At 42.2% G+C, this 27818-nt stretch overlaps 1 protein-coding gene across 3 annotated transcripts in view; it reads left to right on the top strand.

The window, feature by feature from the left end:
- The window catches only part of STAC (SH3 and cysteine rich domain), a 707138-nt gene that overhangs the window by 124521 nt on the left and 554799 nt on the right, over nt 1-27818 (top strand). For all 3 annotated transcript variants that reach the window (XM_073549909.1, XM_073549907.1, XM_073549908.1), the window contains exon 2: nt 27448-27733. In XM_073549909.1, the coding sequence (XP_073406010.1) occupies nt 27448-27733 (286 nt within the window). The remainder of the gene's footprint in view (nt 1-27447; nt 27734-27818) is intronic.

The raw sequence follows: 27818 nt of genomic DNA, 5'->3' as shown, positions 1-27818 counted from the left end.
CTCCACGGCTGCTGCTAGTTGTGTGGTAAGATCAGGGATCTTACCATCTGCATAGTTACCAACCTCTCTGGTTTTCTGTGACTTAGCTTGTTTTGATTTTTTCTCCTCGGTGACCCATTCATAACACAATCACCAGCCATACCGCAGATGCTAGGGTATTCAAAAGCAGGAAAAAGTTGTTAAAAAATAAAAGAAAAAAGTGTCAGAATTTTTTTTTTTTATATTTTTTCCTCTTTTTTCTCTGGGGCCGTAGGAGGATTTTTTTTTCTTTTTCCTAATGGAGATTAAGAAATTGTCTGATCGTGTGGAGCAGCTGGCTGCTGAAGTGCAGGGAATTTCCACCTACCTCATTCAGTCACATGCTGCTGAACCTAAGATCCCTACTCCTTATGTGTTTTCTGGGGATCGGTCTAAATTTCTGAATTTTAAGGATAATTGTAAATTATTTCTGGCCTTGAAGCCTAACTCATCGGGGAGCTCTGTGCAGCAGGTTAAAATTGTCATTTCTTTGCTGCGGCGATCCCCAAGATTGGGCTTTTTCTCTGACACCTGAAAATCCTATTCTGACTAATGTGGATGCATTTTTTCAAGCCTTGGGGTTGTTGTATGATGAACCTAATGCTGTTGATCAAGCTGAGAGAACCCTGTTGGCATTAAACCAGGGTCAGGATTCTGCAGAGTTAAACTGTCAAAAATTCCGAAAGTGGGCGGTCCTTACTACATGGAATGATAGTGCTTTGGCAGCTCTCTTTCGGAAGGGTTTATCAGAGACCGTAAAAGATGTTATGGTGGGATTTCCTGTTCCCTCTGGTCTGGATGATTCTACGTCATTAGCCATTCAAGTTGATCGGCGTTTACGTGAACGTAAAACTACACGGGAGGCGTTGCCACCTTTTGAACAAACGTCTGAACCTATGCAATGTGATGGGGTTATGTCTAGGGCGCAACGTCAGGATTTTAGAAGGCGTAATAAGCTGTGTTTTTTCTGTGGAGACGCCTCTCATATTATTTCTGTCTGCCCAAAACGAGAGAAAAGTTTTGCACACACATTTGCTGTGGGCAGTATACAACCTAAGTTTCTTCTGGCAATTACTCTGATTTGCATGATACTATTGTTCTGGGTTTTCCTTGGTTGCAAACTCATAATCCAGTTTTGGATAGGAAATCTGGGTCTGTGGTGAGTTGGGGTTGTCAGTGTGTTCTTAGATACGCTCCTGTTTTCTCCACCTCTCCTCAGTCTCATGATATTCCTGATTATCTAGCCGATTTTTCTGATGTATTTAGTGAGAGCAAGTCTGCGTCTTTGCCTCCTCATAGGAGTTATGACTGTGCAATTGAGTTGAGGCCTGGGTGTAAATTTCCCAAGGGTCGGCTTTTCAACTTATCAGTACCCGAACATGATGCTATGCGATCCTATATTAAGGAGTCATTGGAGAAGGGTCATATTAGGCCATCCTCGTCACCTTTAGGTGCTGGGGTTTTTTTTGTGGCCAAGAAAGATGGTTCATTAAGACCGTGTATTGATTATCATTCCCTTAACAAGATGATGGTTAAATATCAGTACCCGTTACCTCTGATGTCTGATTTATTCTCCAGAGTTAAGAGTGCCTGCTGGTTTACTAAGCTTGACCTCAGGGGGGCGTATAATCTTATTCATATCAAGCACGGGGATGAATGGAAGACGGCATTTAATACTCCGGAGGGACATTTTGTTTACCTGGTGATGCCTTTTGGGCTCACTAATGCCCCTTCTGTCTTCCAGTCCTTTATGAATGATATTTTCCGTGACTTTGTGGATAAATTTTTGATCATCTATCTGGATGATATTTTGATCTTTTCTAGTGATTGGGATTCTCATGTGGAACACGTCCGGACTGTGTTCCGGATTTTGAGGGAGAATTCCATGTTTATTAAGGGATCGAAATGCCTCTTTGGTGTACAGAGGATTTCATTTTTGGGATTTATCTTATCTCCATCGACTATTGAAATGGACCCGGCCAAGGTACAGGCCATTTATGATTGGGTTCAGCCTACTTCTTTGAAGGCCCTCCAGAAGTTTTTGGGTTTTGCTAATTTCTATCGTAAATTTATAGGTAATTTTTCTGGTATTGTCAAGCCACTGACTGATCTGACCAAGAAGGGCGCTGATGTGCTGAATTGGTCTCCTGAGGCTATCTCAGCATTTCAGGAGCTTAAGCAGAGATTTACTTCAGCTCCAGTTTTACGGCAACCTGATGTCTCACTTCCATTTCAGGTGGAGGTAGATGCTTCTGAGATTGGTGCAGGAGCTGTTTTGTCCCAAAAAGACCCTGTGACTTCTAAGATGAATCCCTGTGCCTTCTTTTCTCGAAAGTTCTCATCTGAACGCAACTATGACGTGGGGAATCAGGAATTTTGGCCATGAAGAGGAGTGGAGACATTGGTTGGAGGGAGCTAGACATCAAGTTGTGGTCCTCACCGATCACAAGAATTTGATTTATCTGGAGTCGGCCAAACGCTTGAATCCTAGACAGGCTAGATGGGCCTTGTTTTTCACGCGTTTTAATTTTGTGGTCTCTTTTCTTCCGGGCACTAAGAATGTTAAGGCAGACACCCTTTCTAAGAGTTTCTTTGCCGATTCTCTTAGTGTGACCGAGCCTACTACCATCCTAGGTGAGGGGGTAGTTCTTTCTGCCATTTCACCCGATTTGAGACGCGCCCTGGAGGAATTTCAGGAGGATAAACCTGAGCGTTGCCCTATGGGAAAATTGTATGTTCCTGACCAGTGGAGAAAGAGAGTAATGTCTGAAATTCATTGCTCCGCATTGGCTGGTCATCCAGGTATTTTTGGTACCAGAGATTTGGTGAGTCGGTCCTTTTGGTGGCCTGCCTAATCTCGTGACGTCAGGAATTTTGTACAGTCCTGTGGGACTTGTTCTCGGTCTAAACCCTGTTCTCGTTCTAGTGGGTTGCTGATGCCCTTGCCGGTGCCGAAGAGGCCATGGACCCATATCTCAATGGATTTTATTTCTGATCTTACTGTCTCTCAGAGAATGACTGTAATCTGGGTGATTTGTGATAGATTTTCGAAGATGGTCCATCTTGTACCACTCCCAAAGTTGCCATCTTCCGCTGAGTTGGTGCCCTTGTTTTTACAACAGGTGGTTCGGTTACATGGGATTCCTGAGAACATTGTGTCCGACAGAGGAGTCCAGTTTGTTTCCAGATTCTGGAAAGCCTTTTGTTCCAATCAGGGAACTTAGTTATCCTTCTCCTCCACGTTTCATCACCAGACCAATGGACAGACTGAGAGAACAAACCAGACCTTGGAGTCTTATTTGAGATGTTTTATATCTGCTGATCAGGATGATTGGGTCTCATTTTTGCTCTTGGCCGAATTCGCACTGAACAATAGAGCTATTTCTGCCACTTTGATGTCACCCTTTTTCTGTAATTTTGGGTTTCATCCTCGATTCTCTTCAGGGCAAGTGGAATCTTTGTCCTGCCCAGGTGTGGACACTGTGGTTAAGAGAATGCAGCAGATATGGGACCAAGTGGTGGATAAGTTGTCACTCTCTCAGGAAAAGGCCCAGCGATTTTCCAACCGGCATTGGTCATATGGTTTGGTTGTCGTCTAAGAATATTCCTATGAAGGTTGCATCTCCTAAATTTAAGCCAAGATTTATTGGTCCTTATAAGATTTTGGAAATTCTTAATCCTGTTTCGTTTCGATTGGCTCTTCCAGTTACGTTCAAGATCCATAACGTATTTCACAAATCTCTGTTGAAGAGGTTTGTTGAGCCAGTGTTTCCTATGGCAGTACCTCCTGACCCTGTGTTGGTTGAAGGCAATGTGGAATATGAGGTAGAGAAAATATTGGATTCTCGTTTGGTTAGACGGAGACTCCAGTATTTGGTCAAATGGAAGGGTTATGGTCAGGAGGATAATTCTGGGGTCTCTGCCTCCGATATTCATGCCAATAGATTGGTTCGTGCTTTTCACCGGGCCCATCCTGATCGGCCTGGTGGCGTGGATGAGGGTTCGGTGACCCCTCCTCAAGGGGGGTACTGTTGTGAGTTCATTCTCTGGTTCACCAGTTGTGAGTTCTCCTTCCAGACTTGCTCTGGTGGTAACAGGAGGTAGTGAGGCTGATTTGATTGGTGGAGATCTGCCACCTGAGAATAAGGATGACGATTGGACCTCAGGAGTCTCAGATTGGATTTAAGACAGCCGACGCCCTATTCAGTTGCTGGTGATTCCTTCTGGCTTGTCAGCTCTTGGTTTTCAGCTCAGTTCCAGTCATCTAAAGCTAAGTTTTTCTGCTAATGTTCACACTTGATTTTGTTGGTCTATTCAGTTTTTTGGTGTGGTCAGCCAGCCCCGACTGGGGGCTGTGCTGAATTTCCACTCTTATTTATCAGTATTTTGCCAATTTGCTTTTTGTCCCTTACTAGTTTGGTCTCTTTTTGCTCTGTCTCAGAATATTTCAGAGTGCTGATGTAGTGGGAGAAGTCTAGTGACTTCAGGGTTAATTTTGCTATCAGAAGTGTTGGACATTATTTTTGTAGGGTTTTTTGCAGGTTGCAGACAGTGTCTTTCCTTTCCTTTCCTCTCTAGTTTGGGCCCCATCATTTGCTCAGCCTATTTTCCTGCCTGTGTTTGTGCCTTCATCTTGTTTCACCGTCAATACATGTGTGGGGGCTATCTATTCCTTTGGGGTCTGCTCTGGGGCAGTTAGTTTTCCCCTTTTCATGCTTCAGGCTTATTTAGTCCTCCAGCTGTGACAAAGTGTCTAGGAACATCGTAGGTACGCTCCACGGCTACTGCTAGTTGTGTGGTAGGATCAGGGATCTGCAATCTGCATACTTACCAACCTCTCTAGTTTTCTGTGACTTAGCTTGTTTTGCTTTTTTCTCCTCGGTGACCCATTCATAACATCCTCCATATGCAAATGTGAAGCCAGCCTAATATTTCTGTTTTGTATGCCAGTCTTAATGAGTGGACCAGTAGAATAGGATGCACCTAACTCCTCAAGAGGCACACACCAACTAATAAATTAGCATATTACAGCTGGCATGCATCTTCCCCAAAAATGTTACTCCAGTTAAAGACTGCTGTAACACTAAGAGTAGCATGTGAATCTGCCTGCTGTGATGAACGCTGACGTCAGTAAGGTTATTCCAGTTCACAGCCGATGAACTGTGGTAACCTTGCTGATGTGATTGCTTGCAGCGAGACAATTGGCAGTAATTTCTCACGCTGTGAGCAGTGATGTCAGTAAGCTTACCGAAGTTCATTGACTGTGAACTGCGATAACCTTACGGACGTCAGAGCTCATCACAGCAACTGGATTCACATCTGTGTGTTTCCGTGGCCGTGCTGAACGGTTACATTACTGATGTCAGTGCTCACCACAGCCTTCAGATGTAGCAGTGTTGGGGATGATCATGGGACACTTTGGATTACTTTTTTCAATGGTATTAAATGGGTAAAAGAGGTAATTGTTGTGGAGTGCGCTTTACAATTAAATGACTTTTCTCTGTGTGTTTTTATTTCTTTAATCTACGGGGTCAGTAATTGGGGTGTCTGACAGGCACCGCTCCATTATTATCCCCTAGGCCAGGAGTAGGCAATTAGTTTTAGCAAGGAGCCACATGAAAGACCATGACTGTAGTAGAGTGCTGAACCAATAGGCTGAAATTAATTCTGCTCAATATTAATATTAACATCCCACACATAGCCCCCCTATATAATGTATGAACCCACACACAGCTCCCTATATAGCATAAGAGCCCCCACATATCCTCCAATATACAGTATGAGCCTCCACATAGCCTCCTATGTATAGTATGAGCCCCCATATAGCCTCCTATGTACAGCATGAGCCACCACATAGCTTCCTATATACAACATGCAACTTAAATAATCTTCTATTTATCAAGAGTAGGTTTTCTGATGAATGATAAATTAGATGGAATAAATTGTTTCGTTTCAGTGTTTTCTTTTGTGATCTTGGTGGTTTTCTTGCATATTGTGTTTAGTCACATTTTTCTTTGACTCATATACTTTGCAATGTGTTAAAGCGACATAGAATATGTATGTTATGCTGCGAAGTTTTCTATTTTTTTGTCCCAAAACATAACATTGTATTTAGTAGAATAAAGATTATCCATATTCTTTTTCTGGAATACTGCCCTTACATTTCTTACCCAGAAGCTCCTCTCATGAATATGTGGACTTCTTTCTGTATATTTTTAATAGTTCCAATTTTCCAGACAACAGAATATTTTTTATGATGTTCAGCCTAATAAGAGAACAGATCTTTACTCTATTAGGCTGCGCAGATATATTTGCAATTCCTATTAATAATCCTTTGCGTTACATTGATTGGTAAGATAAATCAGTAAAGGACTTATTTGCTATTGTTCATTAATGACAAAGAAGAATCCAGGCTGACTAAAAATCTCCCACTATTATAAGTTTCGTTGTCACTTGCATCTTGGCCATATATCAGTCAGAACAAGTCACTTCATTCTAAAGACTTGTGATTTCAGCGGTGAATATTTCTGTAAAAAGCAGTATAGATCAGTGCTTATGGCTCTGTACTAAAAGGATATACAGGCTCAGTGTACATCGTTCTGTTCTGTAATGTGCCTGAGGTGTCAGGAGGTGGCAGGGACTATCATATCAGTCCTCTTTCCTGGACGCTGTTTGCAAGTTCACCTGCTGCACCTCACTGCTTATTAATGTTCTTATACTGTGATGTCATGTATTGTAATGTGAATATATTGTTTATAGGATTAGGGCTAGAATAGGAACCTAGATAGTATACGACAATAGTGGGATAAAATAGAGTAGGGCACATTAGTGATAGAGAACAGCATAGAATAGAATAGGAGATAAGTGGGACAGGGGTTAACTTAATGGGAAGTGCAGTACAGACCAGAGAAATATGATCAGGATACTTCCTGATTAGAATGAGAAGCCCGGTCAGCCTGCCCAAGGGCAGGTCATGTGAGCAGTAGTGAAGCAGAGTATTGCAGGCTGTGGGGATAAAGCTGTTGTCGCAGTAAAGGGGCCCCAGGCGGAGAACAGTGTCGAGGGCACAAGCTGGATAGGATCATCCCCAAGCAGGATCCAGGGTCTAAGACTGGGGTAAGAGCAGCTGAGATGGCATTCCCAGCACCTTTCCCTAATGGAACCAGATGAGGGGCTGACAGAGAGCTGGTGACAGGAGAGGCACAGATGGGACACGGACTGTCCCAAGCACAGATGGAACACAGATTGTTCAAGGATGCAGATGGGACACTGATTGTCCAAAGACACAGGTGGGACATGGTTGTCCAGGGATACAAGTGGAACACGGACTGTACAAATAGATAGTTGAGCTTGCTGGGAATGGGAAGCTGATGGAGACAAGGACAGATATGAAGATTACTCTGTGTTTGCCAAGAGCAGCCTATGTGATGAAAGTATTGCTGTCCAGTAAAGTTGTGTTGTTTGAAAAGACATGTGACTCTGAAGAGTTTTGTGAAGCCGGAGTGACAGAACCTGAGAAGAACCTGGCAGTGACAGTAAGTACTATGTTGCACACATCGCACACACAACAGAAAGGACTGTGTGTTTCCTCTGTGAGGTGCCAGGGTGTGGGAACACTACAGCTCGCTGTCACGACTACCACCCTGGCCGTCTTACAAGTGTACTAGCAATATACAAGGTATATACAAATCAAAACAATGTAATCTTTATATGATATAATGAGGAACCTATCATGTAATTTGCATGTTTCAAGATTGCATTTCTAGAAAATGATTCTTTGAAAGGCAAACTTAACCCCTTAAGGACCAAGTCACTTTGTAGGTTAATGACCAGGCCTTAATTCTCAAACCTGACCACTGTCACTTTTTGTGGTTATAACTCTGGAACGCTTCAACGTATCCCACTGATTCTGAGATTTTCTGAGTTTTTTCGTGACATATTGTGCTTTATGATAATAGTAAAATTTCTTCAAAATTTCTTGTGTTTATTTATGAAAAAAATGTAAATTTGGCAAAAATTTTGAAAATTTCACAATTTTCAAACTTTTAATTTTTATGCCCCTAAATCAGAGCGTTATGTCACACAAAATAGTTCATAGATTACATTTCCCACATGTATACTTTACATCAGCACAATTTTTGAAGCACAATTTTTTGTTAGGAAGTTATAAGGGTTAAAATTTGACCAGCGATTTCTAATTTTTTCACCAAAGTTTACAAAACCATTTTTTTAGGGACCACCTCACATTTGAAGTCACTTTGAGGAGTCAATATGACAGAAAATACCCACAAGGGACACCATTCTAAAAACTGCACCCTTCACAGTGCTCAAAATCGCACTCAAAAAGTTTATTAACCCTTCAAGTGCTGCACATGAATTGAAGCAATGTGGAAGGAAAAAATGAACAGTGAACTTTTCACAAAAATTTTTACTTCAGACACATTGTTTTTATTTTATCAAGGGTATCAGGAGAAAATGAACCACAATATATTTTGTGCAATTTCTCCTGAGTACATCGATACCCCATATGTGGAGGAAGACCACTCTTTAGGAGCATGGCAGGCTCAGAAGGGAAGGTGCACCATTTGAGGTTTTGAACGTAATATTGGAAGGAATTGAGAGCGGACGCCATGTCGCATTTGGAGAGCCCCTGATGTACCTAAACAGTGGAAACCCCCCCATAAGTGACCCCATTTTGGAAAATAGACCCTCAAGGAACTTATCTGCCTGTGTGGTGAGCACTTTGAACCCTCAAGTGCATCACAGAAGAATATAACGTAGAGCTGTGAAAATAAAAAATCATATTTTTTCCATAAAAATTATATTTTTTCCCCCATTTTTTTATTTTACCAATGGTAACAGGAAAAATTGGACCCCAAAAGTTGTTGTGCAATTTGTTTTGAGTATGCTGAATCCCCATATGTGGGGGTTAACCACTGTTTGGGCGCATGGCAGAGCTCAGAAGTGACAGAGCTCTGTTTTTCTTATTCAGCGCAAAATTGGCTGGAATTGAGATAGGACGCCATGTTGCATTTGGAAAGTCCCTGATGTGCCTAAAAAGTGTAAACCCCCCCACAAGTGACACCAATTTGGAAACTAGACTCCCCTAGGAACTTATCTTGATGTGTGGTGATCACTTTGAACCCCCAAGTGCTTCACAGAAGTTTATAATGTAGAGCTGTGAAAATAAAAAATCATATTTTCGCCCCCAATTTTTTATTTTCCCAAGGGTAACAGGAGAAATTGGACCCCAAAAGTTGTTGTGCAATTTGTCCTGAGTACGCCGATACTGCATATGTAAACCACTGTGATAGTCTTACTGCGATCTTTGGGAGGCAGAATGAACAAATCCACAAAAGGTGAAGAATTGCTTTTATTTTTTACGTCGTTCCTCGTGTGATGTAAGTGATTCGGTGACTTTATTCTTCGGGTCGGTGTGATTACAGCGATCCCAGATTTATATCCTTTTTTATGTTTACCTTCTGTCACAGACTAGAAGACGCTTTTTTGCAAGAAATTTTTGCATCACCATATTTTGAGAGCTATAATTTTTCCATATTTCTGCCGAAAGAGTCATGTGAAGGCTGACTTTTTTTATTGGTACCATTTTCGGGCACATGATTTTTTTGATCACTTTCTATTTCGATTTTTGTGGAGGCAGAATGAACAAAAACCAGCAATTCAGGAATTGCTTTTTTTTTTCTTCGTACGTTCCACGTGTGGTAAAATTGGTAAGGCAGCTTTATTCTTTGGGTCAGTACGATTACAGCGATACCTCATTTATATCATTTTTTTTGTTTTGGCATTTTTACACAATAAAAACTTTTCTAAAAAAAATAATTATTTTAGCATTGCTTTATTCTGAGAGCTATAACTTTTTTCTTTTTCCACTGATGGAGCTGTATGGCAGCTTGTTTCTTGCGGGACAAGATGCCATTTTCAGTTTTACTATTTTTATTTACATTCGTCTTTTTGATCGTGTTTTTTTCCACTTTTTCCAAGCGGTATGATGATAAAGCAATAATCTACTACTTTTTTTGTGTTTTTTTACGGCGTTCACTGAAGAGGTAAACTAGTGTGACACTTTTGTAGATCGGATTTTTGCGGATGCGGCGATACCAAACATCTGTACTTTTTTTGTTTATTTAATTTTTTTTTACATAAAATGTGTATTTATTAGTGGATTTTATTATTATTATTATTATTATTTTATATTGTTTTTCCTTTTTTAAAAAAAAAAGTTTTTTCTTTTTTACCTTGTCCCTTTTTGGGACGTCCACTTTTTTCACTTTGGTTGCAGGTATAAAAGATTGCAATGCACTAGCATTGCAGTGCTTTATACCTACACTCACTGGCCACTTTATTAGGTACACCTGTCCAACTGTGTGTTAAGACTTAATTTCTAATCAGCCAATCACATGGCGGCAACTCAGTGCATTTAGGCATGTAGACATGGTCAAGACAATCTCCTGCAGTTCAAACCGAGCATCAGTATGGGGAAGAAAGGTGATTTGAGTGCCTTTGAACGTCGCATGATTGTTGGTGCCAGAAGGGCTGGTCTGAGTATTTCAGAAACTGCTGATCTACTGGGATTTTCACGCACAACCATCTCTAGGGTTTACAGAGAATGGTCCGAAAAAGAAAAAAAATCCAGTGAGCGGCAGTTCTGTGGCCGGAAATGCCATGTTGATGCCAGAGGTCAGAGGAGAATGGGCAGACTGGTTCGAGCTGATAGAAAGGCAACAGTGACTCAAATTGCCCCCCTTTACAACCAAGGTAGGCAGAAGAGAATCTCTGAACGCACAGTGCGTCGAACTTTGAGGCAGATGGGCTACAGCAGCAGAAGACCACACTGGGTACCACTCCTCTCAGCTAAGAACAGGAAACTGAGGCTACAATTTGCACAAGCTCATCGAAATTGGACAGTAGAAGATTGGAAAAACGTTGCCTGGTCTGATGAGTCTCGATTTCTGCTGCGACATTCGGATGGTAGGGTCAGAATTTGGCGTAAACAACATGAAAGCATGGATCCATCCTGCCTTGTATCAACGGTTCAGGCTGGTGGTGGTGGTGTCATGGTGTGGGGAATTTTTTCTGGGCACTCTTTGGGCCCCTTGGTACCAATTGAGCATCGTTGCAACGCCACAGCCTACCTGAGTATTGTTGCTGACCATGTCCATCCCTTTATGACCACAATGTACCCAACATCTGATGGCTACTTTCAGCAGGATAATGCGCCATGTCATAAAGCTCGAATCATCTCAGATTGGTTTCTTGAACATGACAATGAGTTTACTGTACTCAAATGGCCTCCTCAGTCACCAGATCTCAATCCAATAGAGCATCTTTGGGATGTGGTGGAACGGGAGATTCGCATCAGGGATGTGCAGCCGACAAATCTGCGCCAACTGTGTGATGCCATCATGTCAATATGGTCCAAAATCTCTGAGGAATGCTTCCAGCACCTTGTTGAATCTCTGCCACGAAGAATTGAGGCAGTTCTGAAGGCAAAAGGGGGTCCAACCCGTTACTAGCATGGTGTACCTAATAAAGTGGCCAGTGAGTGTATATTGAAAGCTTCTGACACCATGCTGTGAGCATGGTCTCAGATGCTTTCTGTAGCTTGATGACCACGGCAATGATCGGGCCCCACGAAAAAAACTAGACTTTTATAGTTTAGTTATTCTGAGAGCTATAACTTTTTTCTTTTTCCACGGATGGAGCTGTATGGCAGCTTGTTTCTTGCGGGACAAGATGCCGTTTTCAGTTTTACTATTTTTATTTACATTCGTCTTTTTGATCGTGTTTTTTTCCACTTTTTCCAAGCGGTATGATGACAAAAGCAATAATCTACTACTTTTTTGGTGTTTTTTTACGGCGTTCACTGAAGAGGTAAACTAGTGTGACACTTTTGTAGATCGGATTTTTGCGGACGCGGCGATACCAAACATCTGTACTTTTTTTGTTTATTTAATTTTTTTTTACATAAAATGTGTATTTATTAGTGGATTTTATTATTATTATTTTATATTGTTTTTCCTTTTTTTAAAAAAAAGTTTTTTCTTTTTTACCTTGTCCCTTTTTGGGACGTCCACTTTTTTCACTTTGGTTGCAGGTATAAAAGATTGCAATGCACTAGCATTGCAGTGCTTTATACCTATATTGAAAGCTTCTGACACCATGCTGTGAGCATGGTCTCAGATGCTTTCTGTAGCTTGATGACCACGGCAATGATCGGGCCCCACGACGACGTTGCGGGGACACCATTCTGAAGGCAGAGGGAGCTCCTGTCCCTCTGCCTCCCTCTTGAATGCTGCTATCGCACTTGCAGCAATTAGGGGGTTAATAGCCAGAGGCGGCATGGACACCACTCCTGGCTGTTAGTGCAGAACCTCAGCCACTGCAGCACTGAGCTCCTACACTGACAGGGCGGGAGGTGCTGATATTTCAGCATCTCCTGCGCGGTCATACTGTGATCGGTCAGTCAGATTGACTGACCGATCACAGCGATCTGGGTGCGGGGACCGACGGCATGGGTCCCTGTGTAGGGTCGGTGGGCCAGGCTGGGGGGTTGTCCCTCTGTATACCACGCAGTAACATACAGACACACGATGAGGCAAGTTTCGGGTACAACAGGTCCAAGTTTATTCTCTGGCCGTCCACCTGATGGCCTCCGGAGTACACCACACTTCAATTCAGCTTACTTCACCTCACTTCACTTATCGGCCCCCCGTTTCCAGGGCCGCTTCCCACACACCGTACTTTACACCGGGGACGTACATTTACGCACCGTCCCCTCTTCACTCTTCGACGCTCCTGTCAGGTCCGTCAGCACTTCTACTGATCAGTCGTCTTTCTCTCTGTACGGTATGCTTTACCTCAGTGCCTTGTCTATACTGTGGTACTCTGGTGTCAGGACCACCCCCCTGACTTTCTGTCTCCTCAGTCCCCCTGGTTCGGTTTTCCTCACAGTGCACAAACTGTCGTAGTCCTCCTGTCACTGGACCTCCCTCTGGGACTGGAACTTTCTGGAACCCTCCTGTCAAATTTATATCATTCCCGTTTCCCTGTAACTCCGCCCTAAGCTGATGTCAAGTCCTTTGCTCACACTCCTCCCTGCCCTCTAATGGTCAACCCCAGGTACTGCACGTCCACTACACTTTCTCAGCTGTTTCCCCACTGTAGTAACTGACACCTGTCTAAACTGTGCAAACCTACTTTTCTCTATTCTGACAAGTCTGTCCGTCCGTCAGGTCACTTTCCCCACCCCTGCACCTGTTGCCGTGCCTCTCAACTGTCACAGACAGCTGTCGGCACTGAACTACCACTGCGTGTTTACACAGTCCATCCTGGTGTGGGAACTCACACCCGGCCCATGATGTACTGTGTCCGTCAATGGACGTTAAGGGGTTAAAGGGAATTTGTCATGCAAAAAAACTATTTTCTGGCAGATATAGGGTTAATCTGCAGGTTAAAGGTAGTCTGTCAGCACTGTATGATTGTTCAAAATACAGCTGCCGCACTGAAAGCCATGCTGCCAGGAAGAAATTAACTTTATACCTACTGGCAGCCTCATTCATTCATTCAGTCATTGCTCAGTACACAATGATCAGCGGCTGTAAGCATGCCCCAGCAGTGACTAACAGCCTGCTCAACAGTGCATCAATACAGAGCTGGCTGTCAGTCAGTGCCAGGGGTGTAGTTACAGCCATCACTCACTATGTTTGTGTTCAATGGCATCTCTAAAGCACTGCACACACTGACCTATTCTTGATCATGGCATGAAAATTTTTATGGGTGATACAAGTAATGTACCAGCTACCAAGAGTTTTTACTCCAATAGGGGAGGGTGACAATAGCCAGGGAATTATGAGGTGGGTTGATGCAAGAGGTGTGAATTGGTTCATCCCCAGTCCCCAGACACAGAAGTAAGACTGATCAACAAAACAGGCTGTAGACAAAAAATGTACAACAGAATTTTGGGAAAAAAAACAACAACATAGAAAATGTGATGTTGAAAACAATTGACAATATTATCATTTTTGGATACTTTTTCACTACTTCCACTCCTAAAGCTTCATATGTCACCTGTATCTGCAAATGACATCAAAGAAATATTGTGAACTTATATCCATCTTGAGGCAACTTGTGCATGGAGCTTACAGTGGGGAAAATAAGTATTTAATACACTGCTGATTTTGCAAGTTTCACCACCTACAAAGAATGGAGAGGTCTGTAATTTGGTATCATAGGTACATTTCACCTGTGAAAGACACAATCTAAAAATAAAATCCAGAAAATCACATTGTATGATTTTTAAATAAATTGCATTTTATTGCATGAAATAAGTATTTGATCACCTAGCAACCAACAAGAATTCTGTCTCGCACAGATCTGTTTTATGAAGCTCTCCTACTCTGCACTCGTTAGCTGCATTAATTGCACCTGTTTGAACTCATTACCCGTTTAAAAGACACCTGTTCACCCACTCAATCAATCACACACCAACCTCTCCACCATGGCCAAGACTAAAGAGCTGTCTGATGACACCAGCACAACACTGGGATGGGCTACAGGACAATAGGCAAGCCGCTTGGTGAGAAGGCAACAACTGTTGTCACAATTATTAGAAAATGGAAGAAACACAAAATGACTATCAATCTTCCTCCATCTGGGGATCCATTCAAGATCTTGCCTTGTGGAGTAAGGATGATTCATTGACCTGAAGAGAACTGGGACCACAATCTCAAACATTACCATTAGTAACACATTACGATGTAATGGATTATAATCCTGCAGGGTACGCAAGGTCCCCTGCTCACCCTAACACACATATAGGCCCATTTGAAGTTCGATAATGACCATCTGGATGATTCAGAGGAGGCATGGGTGAAGGTCATGTGGTCAGATGACACCAAAATAGAACTTTTGGTATAAAATCCTCTTGCCATGTTTGGAGGAAGAAGGATGAGTACAACCCCAAAAACACCAACCCAACCATATAGCATGGTGGCGGAAACATCATACTTTGGGCGTGCTTTTCTGCAAAGAGGATAGGATGACTGCACCATATTGAAGGGAGGATTGGTGGGGTCATGTATCACAAGATTTTGGAGACCAACTTCCTTCCCTCAGTAAGAGCATTGAAGATAGGTCATGGCTGGGTCTTCTAGCATGACAATGACCAGAAACACACAGCCAGGGCAGCTAAGGAGTGGCTCCGTAAGAAGCATTTCAAGGTCCTGGAGTGGCCTAAACAGTCTCCAGACCTGAACCCAATAGAAAATCTTTGGAGGGAGTGGAAACGCAATGTTGCCCAGTAACAGCCCCAAAATCTGAAAGATCTAGAGAAGGTCTGTATGGAGGAGTAAGCCAATATCCCTGCTGCAATGTGTGCAAACTTGGTCAAGAACTACAGGAAACTTCTGATCTCTTTAATTGCAAAGATTTATGTGCCAAATATTTTGTTTTCTTTCTATTGCATCAAATACTTATTTCATGCAATAAAATGCAAATTAATTATGTAAAAATCACACAATATGATTTTCTGGATTTTTTTAAGATTCTATCTCTCACAGGTGAAGTGTACCTACCTACGATAAAAATTACAGACCTCTCCATTCTTTGTAGGTGGGAAACTTGCAAAATCGGCAGTGTATCAAATATTTACTATCAACAACTACAGTGGGGAAAAAAAGTATTTAGTCAGTCAGCAATAGTGCAAGTTCCACCACTTAAAAAGATAAGAGGCGTCTGTAATTTACATCATAGGTAGACCTCAACTATGGGAGACAAACTGAGAAAAAAAAATCCAGAAAATCACATTGTCTGTTTTTTTTTCATTTTATTTCCATATTATGGTGGAAAATAAGTATTTGGTCAGAAACAAAATTTCATCTCAATACTTTGTGATATATCCTTTGTTGGCAATGACAGAGGTCAAACGTTTTCTGTAAGTCTTCACAAGGTTGCCACACACTGTTGTTGGTATGTTGGCCCATTCCTCCATGCAGATCTCCTCTAGAGCAGTGATGTTTTTGGCTTTTCGCTTGGCAACATGGACTTTCAACTCCCTCCAAAGGTTTTCTATAGGGTTGAGATCTGGAGACTGGCTAGGCCACTCCAGGACCTTGAAATGCTTCTTACGAAGCCACTCCTTCATTGCCCTGACGGTGTGCTTTGGATCATTGTCATGTTGAAAGACCCAGCCACGTTTCATCTTCAATGCCCTTGCTGATGGAAGGAGGTTTGCACTCAAAATCTCACGATACATGGCCCCATTCATTCTTTCATGTACCCGGATCAGTTGTCCTGGCCCCTTTGCAGAGAAACAGCCCCAAAGCATGATGTTTCAACCACCATGCTTTACAGTAGGTATGGTGTTTGATGGATGCAACTCAGTATTCTTTTTCCTCCAAACACGACAAGTTGTGTTTCTACCAAATAGTTCCAGTTTGGTTTCATCAGACCATGGGACATTCTCCCAAAACTCCTCTGGATCATCCAAATGCTCTCTAGCAAACTTCAGACGGGCCCGGACATGTACAGGCTTAAGCAGTGGGACACGTCTGGCACTGCAGGATCTGAGTCCATGGTGGCGTAGTGTGTTACTTATGGTAGGCCTTGTTACATTGGTCCCAGCTCTCTGCAGTTCATTCACTAGGTCCCCCCGCGTGGTTCTGGGATTTTTGCTCACCGTTCTTGTGATCATTCTGACCCCACGGGGTGGGATTTTGCGTGGAGCACCAGATCGAGGGAGATGGTCTTGTATGTCTTCCATTTTCTAATTATTGCTCCCACAGTTGATTTCTTCACTCCAAGCTGGTTGGCTATTGCAGATTCAGTCTTCCCAGCCTGGTGCAGGGCTACAATTTTGTTTCTGGTGTCCTTTGACAGCTCTTTGGTCTTCACCATAGTGGAGTTTGGAGTCAGACTGTTTGAGGGTGTGCACAGGTGTCTTTTTATACTGATAACAAGTTTAAACAGGTGCCATTACTACAGGTAATGAGTGGAGGAAAGAGGAGACTCTTAAAGAAGAAGTTACAGGTCTGTGAGAGCCAGAAATCTTGATTGCTTGTTTCTGACCAAATACTTATTTTCCACCATAATATGCAAATAAAATGAAAAAAAAAAACAGACAATGTGATTTTCTGGATTTTTTTTTCTCAGTTTGTCTCCCATAGTTGAGGTCTACCTATGATGTAAATTACAGACACCTCTCATCTTTTTTAGTGGTGGAACTTGCACTATTGCTGACTGACTAAATAATTTTTTTCCCCACTGTATATGTTTTTCTACATGTTTACATTGATTACCTAAGGGAAACCTACGATGTGTCTTTCAACACTCCAAATACTATAGCTATTTATCTTTCTTGGAAATTGCTCTAATGTGTGCTTCTAAGAAAGGGAAACTACTGTAGATTGCATTTCACAGTGGGGGAAGGTATTGGTGCAAGTAGGGAATTTATGTAGAGCGCTTGTTGGTGCGATTTAAGAAATGGGAAAAAATGAATATTGTGAACAAAATAAAACAAATGTAACATACAGTACAGACCAAAAGTTTGGACACACCTTCTCATTCAAAGAGTTTTCTTTATTTTCATGACAATGAAAATTGTACATTCTCTCTGAAGGCATCAAAACTATGAATTACATGTGGAATTATATAATCAACAAAAAAGTGTGAAACAACTGAAAATATGTCTTATATTCTAGGTTCTTCAAAGTAGCCACTTTTTGCTTTGATTACTGCTTTGCACACTCTTGGCATTCTCTTGATGAGCTTCAAGAGGTAGTCACCGGAAATGGTCTTCCAACAGTCTTGAAGGAGTTCCCAAAGATGCTTAGCACTTGTTGGCCCTTTTGCCTTCACTCTGCGGTCCAGCTCACCCCAAACCATCTCGATTGGGTTCAGGTCTGCTGACTGTGGAGGCCAGGTCATCTGGCGTAGCACGCCATCACTGTCCTTCTTGGTCAAATAGCCCTTACACAGCCTGGAGGTGTGTTTGGGGTCATTGTTCTGTTGAAAAATAAATGATGGTCCAACTAAACACAAATTGGATGGAATAGCATGCCCTGCAAGATTCTGTGGTAGCCATGCTGGTTCAGTATGCCTTCAATTTTGAATAAATCCCCAACAGTGTCACGAGCAAACCACCCCCACACCATCACACCTCCTCCTCCATGCTTCACGGTTGGAACCAGGCATGTAGAGTCCATCCGTTCACCTTTTCTGCATCGCACAAAGACACGGTGGTTGGAACCAAAGATCTCAAATGTGGACTCATCAGACCAAAGCACAGATTTCCACTGGTCTAATGTCCATTCCTTGTGTTCTTTAGCCCAAACTAGTCTCTTCTGCTTGTTGCCTGTCCTTAGCAGTGGTTTCCTAGCAGCTATTTTACCATGGAGGCCTGCTGCACAAAGTCTCCTCCTAACAGTTGTTGTAGAGATGTGCCTGCTGCTAGAACTCTGTGTGGCATTGACCTGGTCTCTATTCTGAGCTGCTGTTAACCTGCGACTTCTGAGGCTGGTGACTCGGATGAACTTATCCCCCGCTGCAGAGGTGACTCTTGGTCTTCCTTTCCTGGGAGCGGTCCTCATGTGAGCCAGTTTCTTTGTAGCGCTTGATGGTTTTTGCCACTGCACTTGGGGACACTTTCAAAGTTTTCACAATTTTTTGGACTGACTGACCTTCATTTCTTAAAGTAATGATGGCCACTCATTTTTCTTTACTTAGCTGCTTTTTTCTTGCCATAATACAAATTCTAACAGTCTATTCAGTAGGACTATCAGCTGTGTATCCACCAGACTTCTGCACAACACAACTGATGGTCCCAACCCCATTTATAAGGCAAGAAATCCCACTTATTAAACCTGACAGGGCACACCTGTGAAGTGAAAACCATTTCCAGTGACTACCTCTTGAAGCTCATCAAGAGAATGCCAAGACTGTGTAAAGCAATAATCAAAGCAAAAGGTGGCTACTTTGAAGAACCTAGAATATAAGACATACAGTATTTTCAGTTGTTTCACACTTTTTTGTTAATTATATAATTCCACATGTGTTAATTCATAGTTTTGATGCCTTCAGAGTGAATCTACAATTTTCATAGTCATGAAAATAAAGAAAACTCTTTGAATGAGAAGGTGTGTCCAAACTTTTGGCCTGTACTGTATATGACCACATATTGTCAGGACGAGGTGCTCTATTGAGGCTCGGTGCCACACAGTTCAAGCTTTATTACAAGTGTTGAAGTGTATGATGAGCTTAGACACCCAAGGCTTCATGGAGCACAGCTCGAAGTGGCTGTCATTCTTCACCCCATACACACACCTATAATGCTTTCATAAGTAATCTGGCCATAAGTAGGCAAATATTGTAGCATGTTTTAGTTACTTAGTACATATAAATACATTTATTCACATACAGAAGGCAGTAAGGAACTCATATCAACTTGTTTCATCATAAATTGTCTTGTATACAATACATTCCCTGAGCATTAGTACCACATGTCACATTGGTTTAATTCACTGCCAGGAAGACTCCTCTAGCAAATAGAAACACCATGTGAATTTTGAAAGAAAGTAAATAACCATTTAGGATAAAGCCTAAGATATGCAATAAAAGCTGGTTATGATGGAAGTGAATGTCTTTACTTGTGCAGCAGGAATCTGGTAATGTAAGATAAAAGATGAAATTTAATTGGCTTAGTACAACCCTTCTAAATTACAGCACATGTCACATCAATAATGAATGTTATTCTAGACACTTCATGATTCTGTAATTTTCCCTCCATAGATGCACTAATGAGGTCTGATTGCTACATCCCCTGCTAAGCCATTAGGAAAACCATTTTAGGAGGAAAGAGAATGTGACTCACTGCAGTGGATTCTGGTGAAATGAAAAACCTTTATATTTTATTTATCAAGCCTTATGTTACTACGATGGTGTATTGTTCTATTGTATAGTTTTAAAGTATTACTCCGATGGCTTCATGAGGGGTAAAAAGAAAATTTGTCCAAAATAATGGTCCTTTACTAATCAGTAAAATTATTAATAAAGCCATTCCTGCTCACTTGATTAATGTTGGTGGCCCCTGAATTAGATCAGAATTGGAAGACAGACTAATATATTTTTATCTACAGAAAGTGTTGATATGATGCTAAAATGTTCAGCCTCGCGGCCTGATTTTCCTGAGCCAATAAAAGTGGGAAACAATAATCTGAACTGATTCTCTACATCAGCACTGCTATTTTTCCTACTTAACTATATTCCTATGACATAATGTATATGGGGCCTCAAAACTGTCCCCTGATGGCAGCGCTGGCTGAAACAATTATTCTGGATTTCTTTTGTATTAACAAGTTCATGGGAAATTTAAAATGGGTCTTTTAGTGTACCTCAATAATGTGAATATTAACTTGAGTATTGTACTGCTATCCTAAGAGATAACTGCTATACTACATGTTAGTACTACACGCTCTAATCTATCACTGTTAGCACTAAGGAGGGCGCCCAACAGAAAATCATAACACAGAAAACATTTCACTTGTAATACGTTCAATAGGAGATACAGAGAAAGCTACAGGGACTTTATACTAATTATAAGTAACGACTTTTACTTCTCTTTCTCGCAAACTTTCAAGTGTTTGCCCTTGTCTCACCCCTTCATTGATCACCACATTGCCAGCTTTATTTCAACTCTAGCAAAGCCTTGCACCTCGCCACACCACCAAACTCATCAACACATCTTTTTTGCGTCAATCATACCAAGATGGTGCCTCTCCTATCAAATGGTTCTATGTGGGTGTCATGGGGCTGACAAAACTGGATCTTCATGTCTTTCACAGCATGTACTTGTAAGCAGATTGCGGGATGCAGTGACAGACAGGAGGCAGAGCAAGGGTTAACAAGGTAGGTAGTCAGGTAGGTTAATGGTTAAAGGAGGTATGATAGGGATAACGAATGTAAGCAATAACAGTCCAATGAGGGAACTTATCGTGTCCTGTATGCTCCTCTGCAGCAGATGGTCCCGCAGGGGAATTGTAGAACCAGCAGCGGCCGGGTGATGTCCTCAGATGAGGTCCTTAAAACGATGATCCATCTTCTGGCAGCAGCGGTCAATCTCCAATACCTTCCACTGAGCCCTTAGTCCATAAGCGCTTGCGGCCGGAGCAATCAAGGCTGCAACTCTTTCCAAGTACAACGTGGATCGGTCAACGTTCACTGGCAACGAAGGCCGCAGGTATACATGAGCTTCCATGGCCACCTCATTGATCACTTTTTCGGGGAGCACCACCTGCCAGGTGAAACCAATTCTCAAACCAACTGCACCTTCCGATACAGCAATCCATCTTCCAGTTGAAGCCTCTCCCATTGTCGGAGAATCTGCAGCATCCCCGACGACAGGGCATCTCGCTCACTCTGGCTGGGGAATTGCTTTAGGACTACCCATTGCCTCAACTGAGCGAGTTTCCTGTCTTCCTGCACCCAGTCATCTCGAGGTCGTCCCAATAGGTGCTTTCCCGACACCTCTTCGACCTGTTCCGACGGCATCGCCAATGTCCTAGCGGGGTTTTGGAACCCAGGGTTCTCTTCTGCCTCCAATTCTTCATCTCATTCCTGGCTAGGTCGCTTGTGAATCACTCTGGACAGGGCGTCGGCATGTGTATTCTCAGCTCCTTTTCTGTATGCTTTTTTGTATCGGTATTCTGCCACATGGGCAACTTTTCTTTGCTTCAAGGCCCCCAGTTTCGCATTTTCTAGGTGGGATAGAGGATTGTTGTCAGTGCGTACCAAGACTTCGAATCCCAACAGATACTCGGCAAACTTCTTGGTCATCTCCCACACTAATGCTAGTAACTCCAGCTTAAAGGAAATATAGTTGTCTGGGTTTCATTCTGAGTCATGGAGAGATCGGCTCGCATAGACAATCACTCGTTCCTTTCTGTCCTGCACCTGGGGCAATACAGCCCCTAATCCCTGGAGACTTCCATCGTTGTGAAGGATGAAAGGTTGAGAGAAGTCTGTGTAGGCCAGTATTGGTGCTTCAGTCAGGGCCATCTTCAGGGCTCGAAAAGGCTTCTTCCTGGCTATTCCCCCATTGGATGGTCCAATTCTTCTCACCAGATGGCACTCCTTTCAATAGCCTCAGCAGTGAACTGATGATGCAAGTGAAGTCTTTCATAAACCGTCGATAGTACCCCGTAAGCCCAGAAAAGCCCGCACGTCTTTCACTATTTTCAGAGTGGGCCAATCCTGTACTGCTGCTATCTTTTCATGTGCAGATCTTACACCATCAGCAGAGACAACATGCCTGAGGTATTCAATTTGCTTTCGGAAAAGGTGGCACTTCTGAGGCTTCATTTTCATACCATGCTTCTGTAGCCAACTCAACACCTGCTGCAGCCGCCCAAGATGTTCCTCAAAAGTGGCTGCATAGACAATGACATCATCCAAATAAATGAGGGTAGCTTCAAAGTTCAGGTCTCCCAAACACCATTCCATCAGCCGCTGAAAGGTTCTAGGCGCATTGGTAAGAAGGACATCCGGTTGAATTCGAACAACCCCATAGGCAGTATGAGCGCTATCTTCGGCCAGTCTTGCTCAGCCATGGGCACTTGCTAATATCCACTGGCTAGATCTAATGGCGAGAAGTACTTAGCTTTTCTGAGGGCAGACAATGACTCCATAATTCTCAGTAGGGATAAGAGTCCCAAAATGTACAGGCATTTAGTCGTCAACAGTCAACACAAAAATGCAGGGTTCCGTCCTTTTTCCAAACTAATGATAGGGGCTGCCCAAAGGCTCTGACTCTTCCGTATAACCCCACTCTACAGCATGTGTGCCAACATTTCTTTCACATCCTCGTACATATGTGGAGGGATCTGTCGATAGCACTCCCGAACCAGTGCGGCATTTCCTGTGGGGATCTCATGAGTTATGGCTGTGGTGCACCCGAAATCATCGTCATGATGAGCAAGACATCTTGGTACTGCCTCAGCATAACTTCCATTAGTTACAATCTGTTGCGACGAGAGTCCCATCAGTTCAGCCCACATCTGTTCCAGGATCTGGCGTCCTTCTCTCATGATATTGGACGAAGGCTCTGAGGACATGGTGATGGCTACAGTCCAGGGATCTCCTTGTTTCACCGCTAACTGAACGGCATCTGGTGGTGTCAGTTCCCCCGGCATACCCAGTACTTGGACCACTTCTCTCTTGGGTGAGAGCGTGAGATCAACCTCCCCTAAGTTAACACATCGCACCACTATATTACCGTCATGGACGGTGGTTAATATCCGAGCAATGAGGAGTCCTGAAGGCAGTTGATCTTGTAGGGCGGGCTCTATCTGGACTTCTACTCCTTCGAGGGGTGTACAGGCTTACACAGACAGCGTGAGTACAGTCTGACCAGGTGGTAAAATATGCTTTGCAGCGGCCGGAACGACCACCTTCCCCAGGACTTCCTCTTCTTTTGACGTTTCTTGAGCCTGAGCTACCCGTATCAGTTGCTGGAACACTTTTCTTTGGGGGGTGTGGGGGCTCCATTGATTGAGAAAAGCATCTGGTGACTCATTGACTAGGACAGTACAGAGTTGCTTCAGCACATTCATCCCTAGCATCACTCTAGGTCCTTTGCCAGGGTCTCCAGCGGTCAATACTACTCCTTTTCAACCCACATCTTGCCACACATGGTAATTTGCATGCAGACCACCCTTGCGACCGAGATGGGTATTTGGTTGGCCGCTGTCAACTTGATCGCTGGGCCCCATTCAGGCTACATTGCCCCAGAAAATTGACATCTGAAATAAGTTTCTGGCATGGTAGTCACTTGGGAACCGGTATCAACTAAGCAACGGATGGCTCGGCCATCCATTTTAGCCCATACAAAGGGGCACAGGGAAACTAAACTTGCTGGACTTCCTTCTCTCCTTCTTGGCTGCTCAGGCTCTGGGCGGAGTCCCCCAGCCACAGATGTACTTTATATATCAAAAAAGTAACACTATATAAAACTGATATTTGAGATATGCAAGCTTCAGGTACCGATCCAGCATCCTCCATATACAAATAAGCAGGTGACTGGATGCTACTCACAGATAAGCACAAGGTGGGAACAGATAACAAATTATTTTTTGTTTCCGGTATGGCAAAGACTTACAGAACTTGGGAAGCAGTCAAACAATAGAAAAAAGTGCAAACACAAGTGTATTATACAATACAGAAGATACAATATATGTTAATAAAGAATATACATGATCTATAGTGGTAGGTGCCACATAGATAGGAAGTGAAAAGACAAAGATTATGAATACAAATGATACATTTTATTTAAATACAATGGACGAATGAAAAAAGAGTAGGGGAGACTCCAAAATATGGAGGTGGGGAAAGACACAGGCTGAGGGCATAATAAGCCCAATTACCAAAACAAGAGCACGGAACTTGTTATACTGAAAAATGAGCTAACAAAACGCTGCAGAGCACTAGTGGTACAGAAAAAGCACAAGTGTGCACACTGATTATACTGCCCTTTAATTATAATACATTGTCCAAAAGCTGAAAGTAATTAACGTAGATAAATAAGGGCATAAATAAAAATTCGTACAGAGAAAGTGACAGGGGTATAAATGAGATTGTAAATAAATACATAGAGGATAACCACATGAAAAAATGCCTAAATAAGTGCCTATAGCAAGGTGCCAAAATTACTATGTAAGAAGACAATTGCTTATAAGTATGTCAAAAGGAGGGAATCATGATAAATGTAAACCCTACTTACATAAAAGCTGGCACACGGGATTTGGTAGTGAAGAGGCTGTGCACTAGATGGGATCAGCAGGTGTAAATCCCCTTGCCCGACGGGCACCGTTTTGCACTGTTTCTTCTTCCGGGGCATCCTCCATATACAAATAAGCAGGTGACCGGATGCTACTCACAGATAAGCACGAGGTGGGAACAGACAGCAAATTATTTTTTGTTTCCAGTTTGGCAAAAACTTACAGAATTTGTAAAGAATTTAAACAATAGAAAACAGTGCAAACACAAGTGTATTATACAATACAGAAGATACAATATATGTTAATGTTTAATTTTAATAACATTGAAGTATCTTAAATGATTGTACTAGTGTCTCTCGGACAGAGGTGGTACACCTGTTCCTGGGAGAGCTGCTACGCTGACTCCTCTGGACACAATGGCCCCAATGGGGGTCACAAGGTTTTCACACTAAGCCAAAAATCCTCCTAATGAAGTCGATTAAGGATCGCTAAGCCTTCTTTGCCCCAGCCGACCCCCACCCCACCTGTTGTTGTAGCCCAGGCCAACCCCTGTACCGTGCATTGGTGCCGGAAGCGACGGCCCAGCTCACTTGTGTCTCCCTTCTATTTCTGCAAGCGTACTCCCTCAGTTGAAGTCTTCTCTTGGATATTCATTGCTTGACCGGGTTTAAGTGTCTACTGGGCCTGGGGGAAAGATGGCAGGGCTTCGGATCTTGGCTGGTGTCGTTGGGATTTGATCGGCATACTCGGGTCTTCGGATCTCATTTGGCGGCATCCGGGCTCTGTCTGACAGCAGTCAGCACCCTGATAGCACATGTTTTTCATTGAGGCCTGTCACTCTGTCTTCAGCATCGTCCCTAGTCCACGTTCACATCTCTCTCTCGACGCCAATCACTCTGCGGATTGGTGCCCTGGACCTTTATATCCAGCAACTTCGTCATCATAGGCACCTGACTGGGTGCCGCATTTGAATTAGTCCCTATTGCAACTCTTCCTGTGCCGGTTAGTTCTGCATGGTCCCATCTAGCTAATAGGTGGTAGCCTTCCCGCACTAATGGTAAATTCTACAAGAGCTCTTTAAGAGTACTGGTGCTTTGTCTCACATACATACAGCAAAAATGGCAGCACTCCAGACGTGATACATTACTCACAAAAAGTTAGGGATATTTGGCTCGGATTAAATTTATGGCAATTGTAAAAACTTTACACTGCAATGATATTTTATCATAAAAGTAGGGCATTTAGGTAGAAGCACGCAATGGTGATTTCCTCATCTCAAACAATTTAATGAAACAAAAATGAACCACAGTGGTGGGTATACCTCTCAAAAATATCAGTGTCTCAATAACTTGTCATGTGGCCTTGAGCATCAATTATAGCTTGGCAACGATGTCTCATGTTGTTCATAAGTCGAGATTTTGTCTGCTGAAACATCTCATCCCACTCTTCTTGAAGTGCAGCCCTCATGTCATTGATGTTCTGTGGTACAAAGTTATCAGCCCCTACACGGCAACTCAGCTGATCCATAGATTTTCTATGGGATTCAGGTCTGAAAGAAAATGCAGGTTCATGCAGAGCTCATGAATAAGGAGGACTACATGGCAGCAGGTTTACTAGCCCTCCAGTGATGATCTCCTCCTGCTAAAACAATGATTTTATCAAAACTACAGCAAGCAGCCCAATAAGTGACACATCGCTAGAATCTGTCTTTACACCAAGCTGTCCTCAGATTAGGTAACATAAACCTGGTAGCAGATTTACTTTAATACATGTTTGTTTCAGTTTCATAACAGTAGAACAGCCAACTGCTTTTACATACAGTGCCGTGAACTTCTTTTTTAACATTATTTCAAAATGCATGTCACAATTTTTAGATTTAAATCTATAAAATATTTAGAAAACCATGTTATTTCCTTTACAATTCACAAGTAATTACTACTTTGCATTGGTATAGCACATAAAATCCTCCCAAAATACATTTAAATATGTGTGTGTAACGTGAAAAATTGCGGAAAAGGTCAGGGGGTATGAATACTTTTCAAGGCATTTTATTACTATTCTTAATTCCTCAGTGTCTGTTGATAAACTATAATTTACATAATGTGAGAGAAAATCTTTTTCAAATAATGAGAGTATTTTTTTTCTTTAAATTTTTGGCCTTTTTATAGTATTTAGGTTTTTCAACAGTGCGAGTCTGATTACCCTTCAGTCCCTATGTCCCATGTATTTGTTTGACATTACACTATAGGACTTTTTGACATATTATAAATTGGGTTCTTCTTGATTTGGTCGAATATAACCTTCATTTGACTTTACTAGAATAAATTATTTAAGAATATGTCTATAGAAAATGTCACACTGTGTATTTTTATGGTAGAACTGACCCCATAGTTATTTTTAGAAAGGGATTTAAAAAATCTTCTAACTAAACTGGCCTTTCTGTTATAATGATGAAGAATTGTAAATATTAGTTGAATAAGAAATATCAAATGAATAGTAAAAAAGAGATTTTTTTAGCTTTCTACAAGGCTATGAGTGTTTAGCTTCCCATTATAAACTTTCTTTAGTAAATAATACATTGATGAAAAATATATTAAATGAAAGTCAAATATTTGATCTCTAAAAATTTCTTTTTTATTTACAGCTCCAAAAACTAAAGAAATCACTGTCATTCAAGACCAAGAGTGTGCGGAGTAAAAGTGCTGACAACTTCTTCCAAAGAACTAATATTGAAATGAAATTCCAAGTAGATCCAGTAGATTTGGAGCCAGAAGGTAGTCCAATCAATGCCAGCCAGATCCAAAGCTCTGAGACTCAGCCTTCAACCCCTACCAAAGTCCCACAGCCACCTGACAGCAAAGCACATGTTTTTCAGGAGCACGTCTTTAAAAAGCCCACTTTTTGCGATGTGTGCAACCACATGATTGTAGGTAAGACTTATAACAGCCAAAATGATTCTGTACAGATGTGATACATATGTACACAAGAATTCAATCACAATTATTTTACTTGTAT

The sequence above is a fragment of the Dendrobates tinctorius genome, unplaced genomic scaffold, assembly GCF_039654945.1.
Source record: "Dendrobates tinctorius isolate UK_male_01 unplaced genomic scaffold, ASM3965494v1 ptg000162l, whole genome shotgun sequence".
In the NCBI taxonomy this organism is placed as follows: Eukaryota; Metazoa; Chordata; class Amphibia; order Anura; family Dendrobatidae; genus Dendrobates; species Dendrobates tinctorius.
The sequence above is the reverse complement of the archived record's forward strand: the minus strand, read 5'-3'. Positions and strand labels throughout refer to the sequence as shown.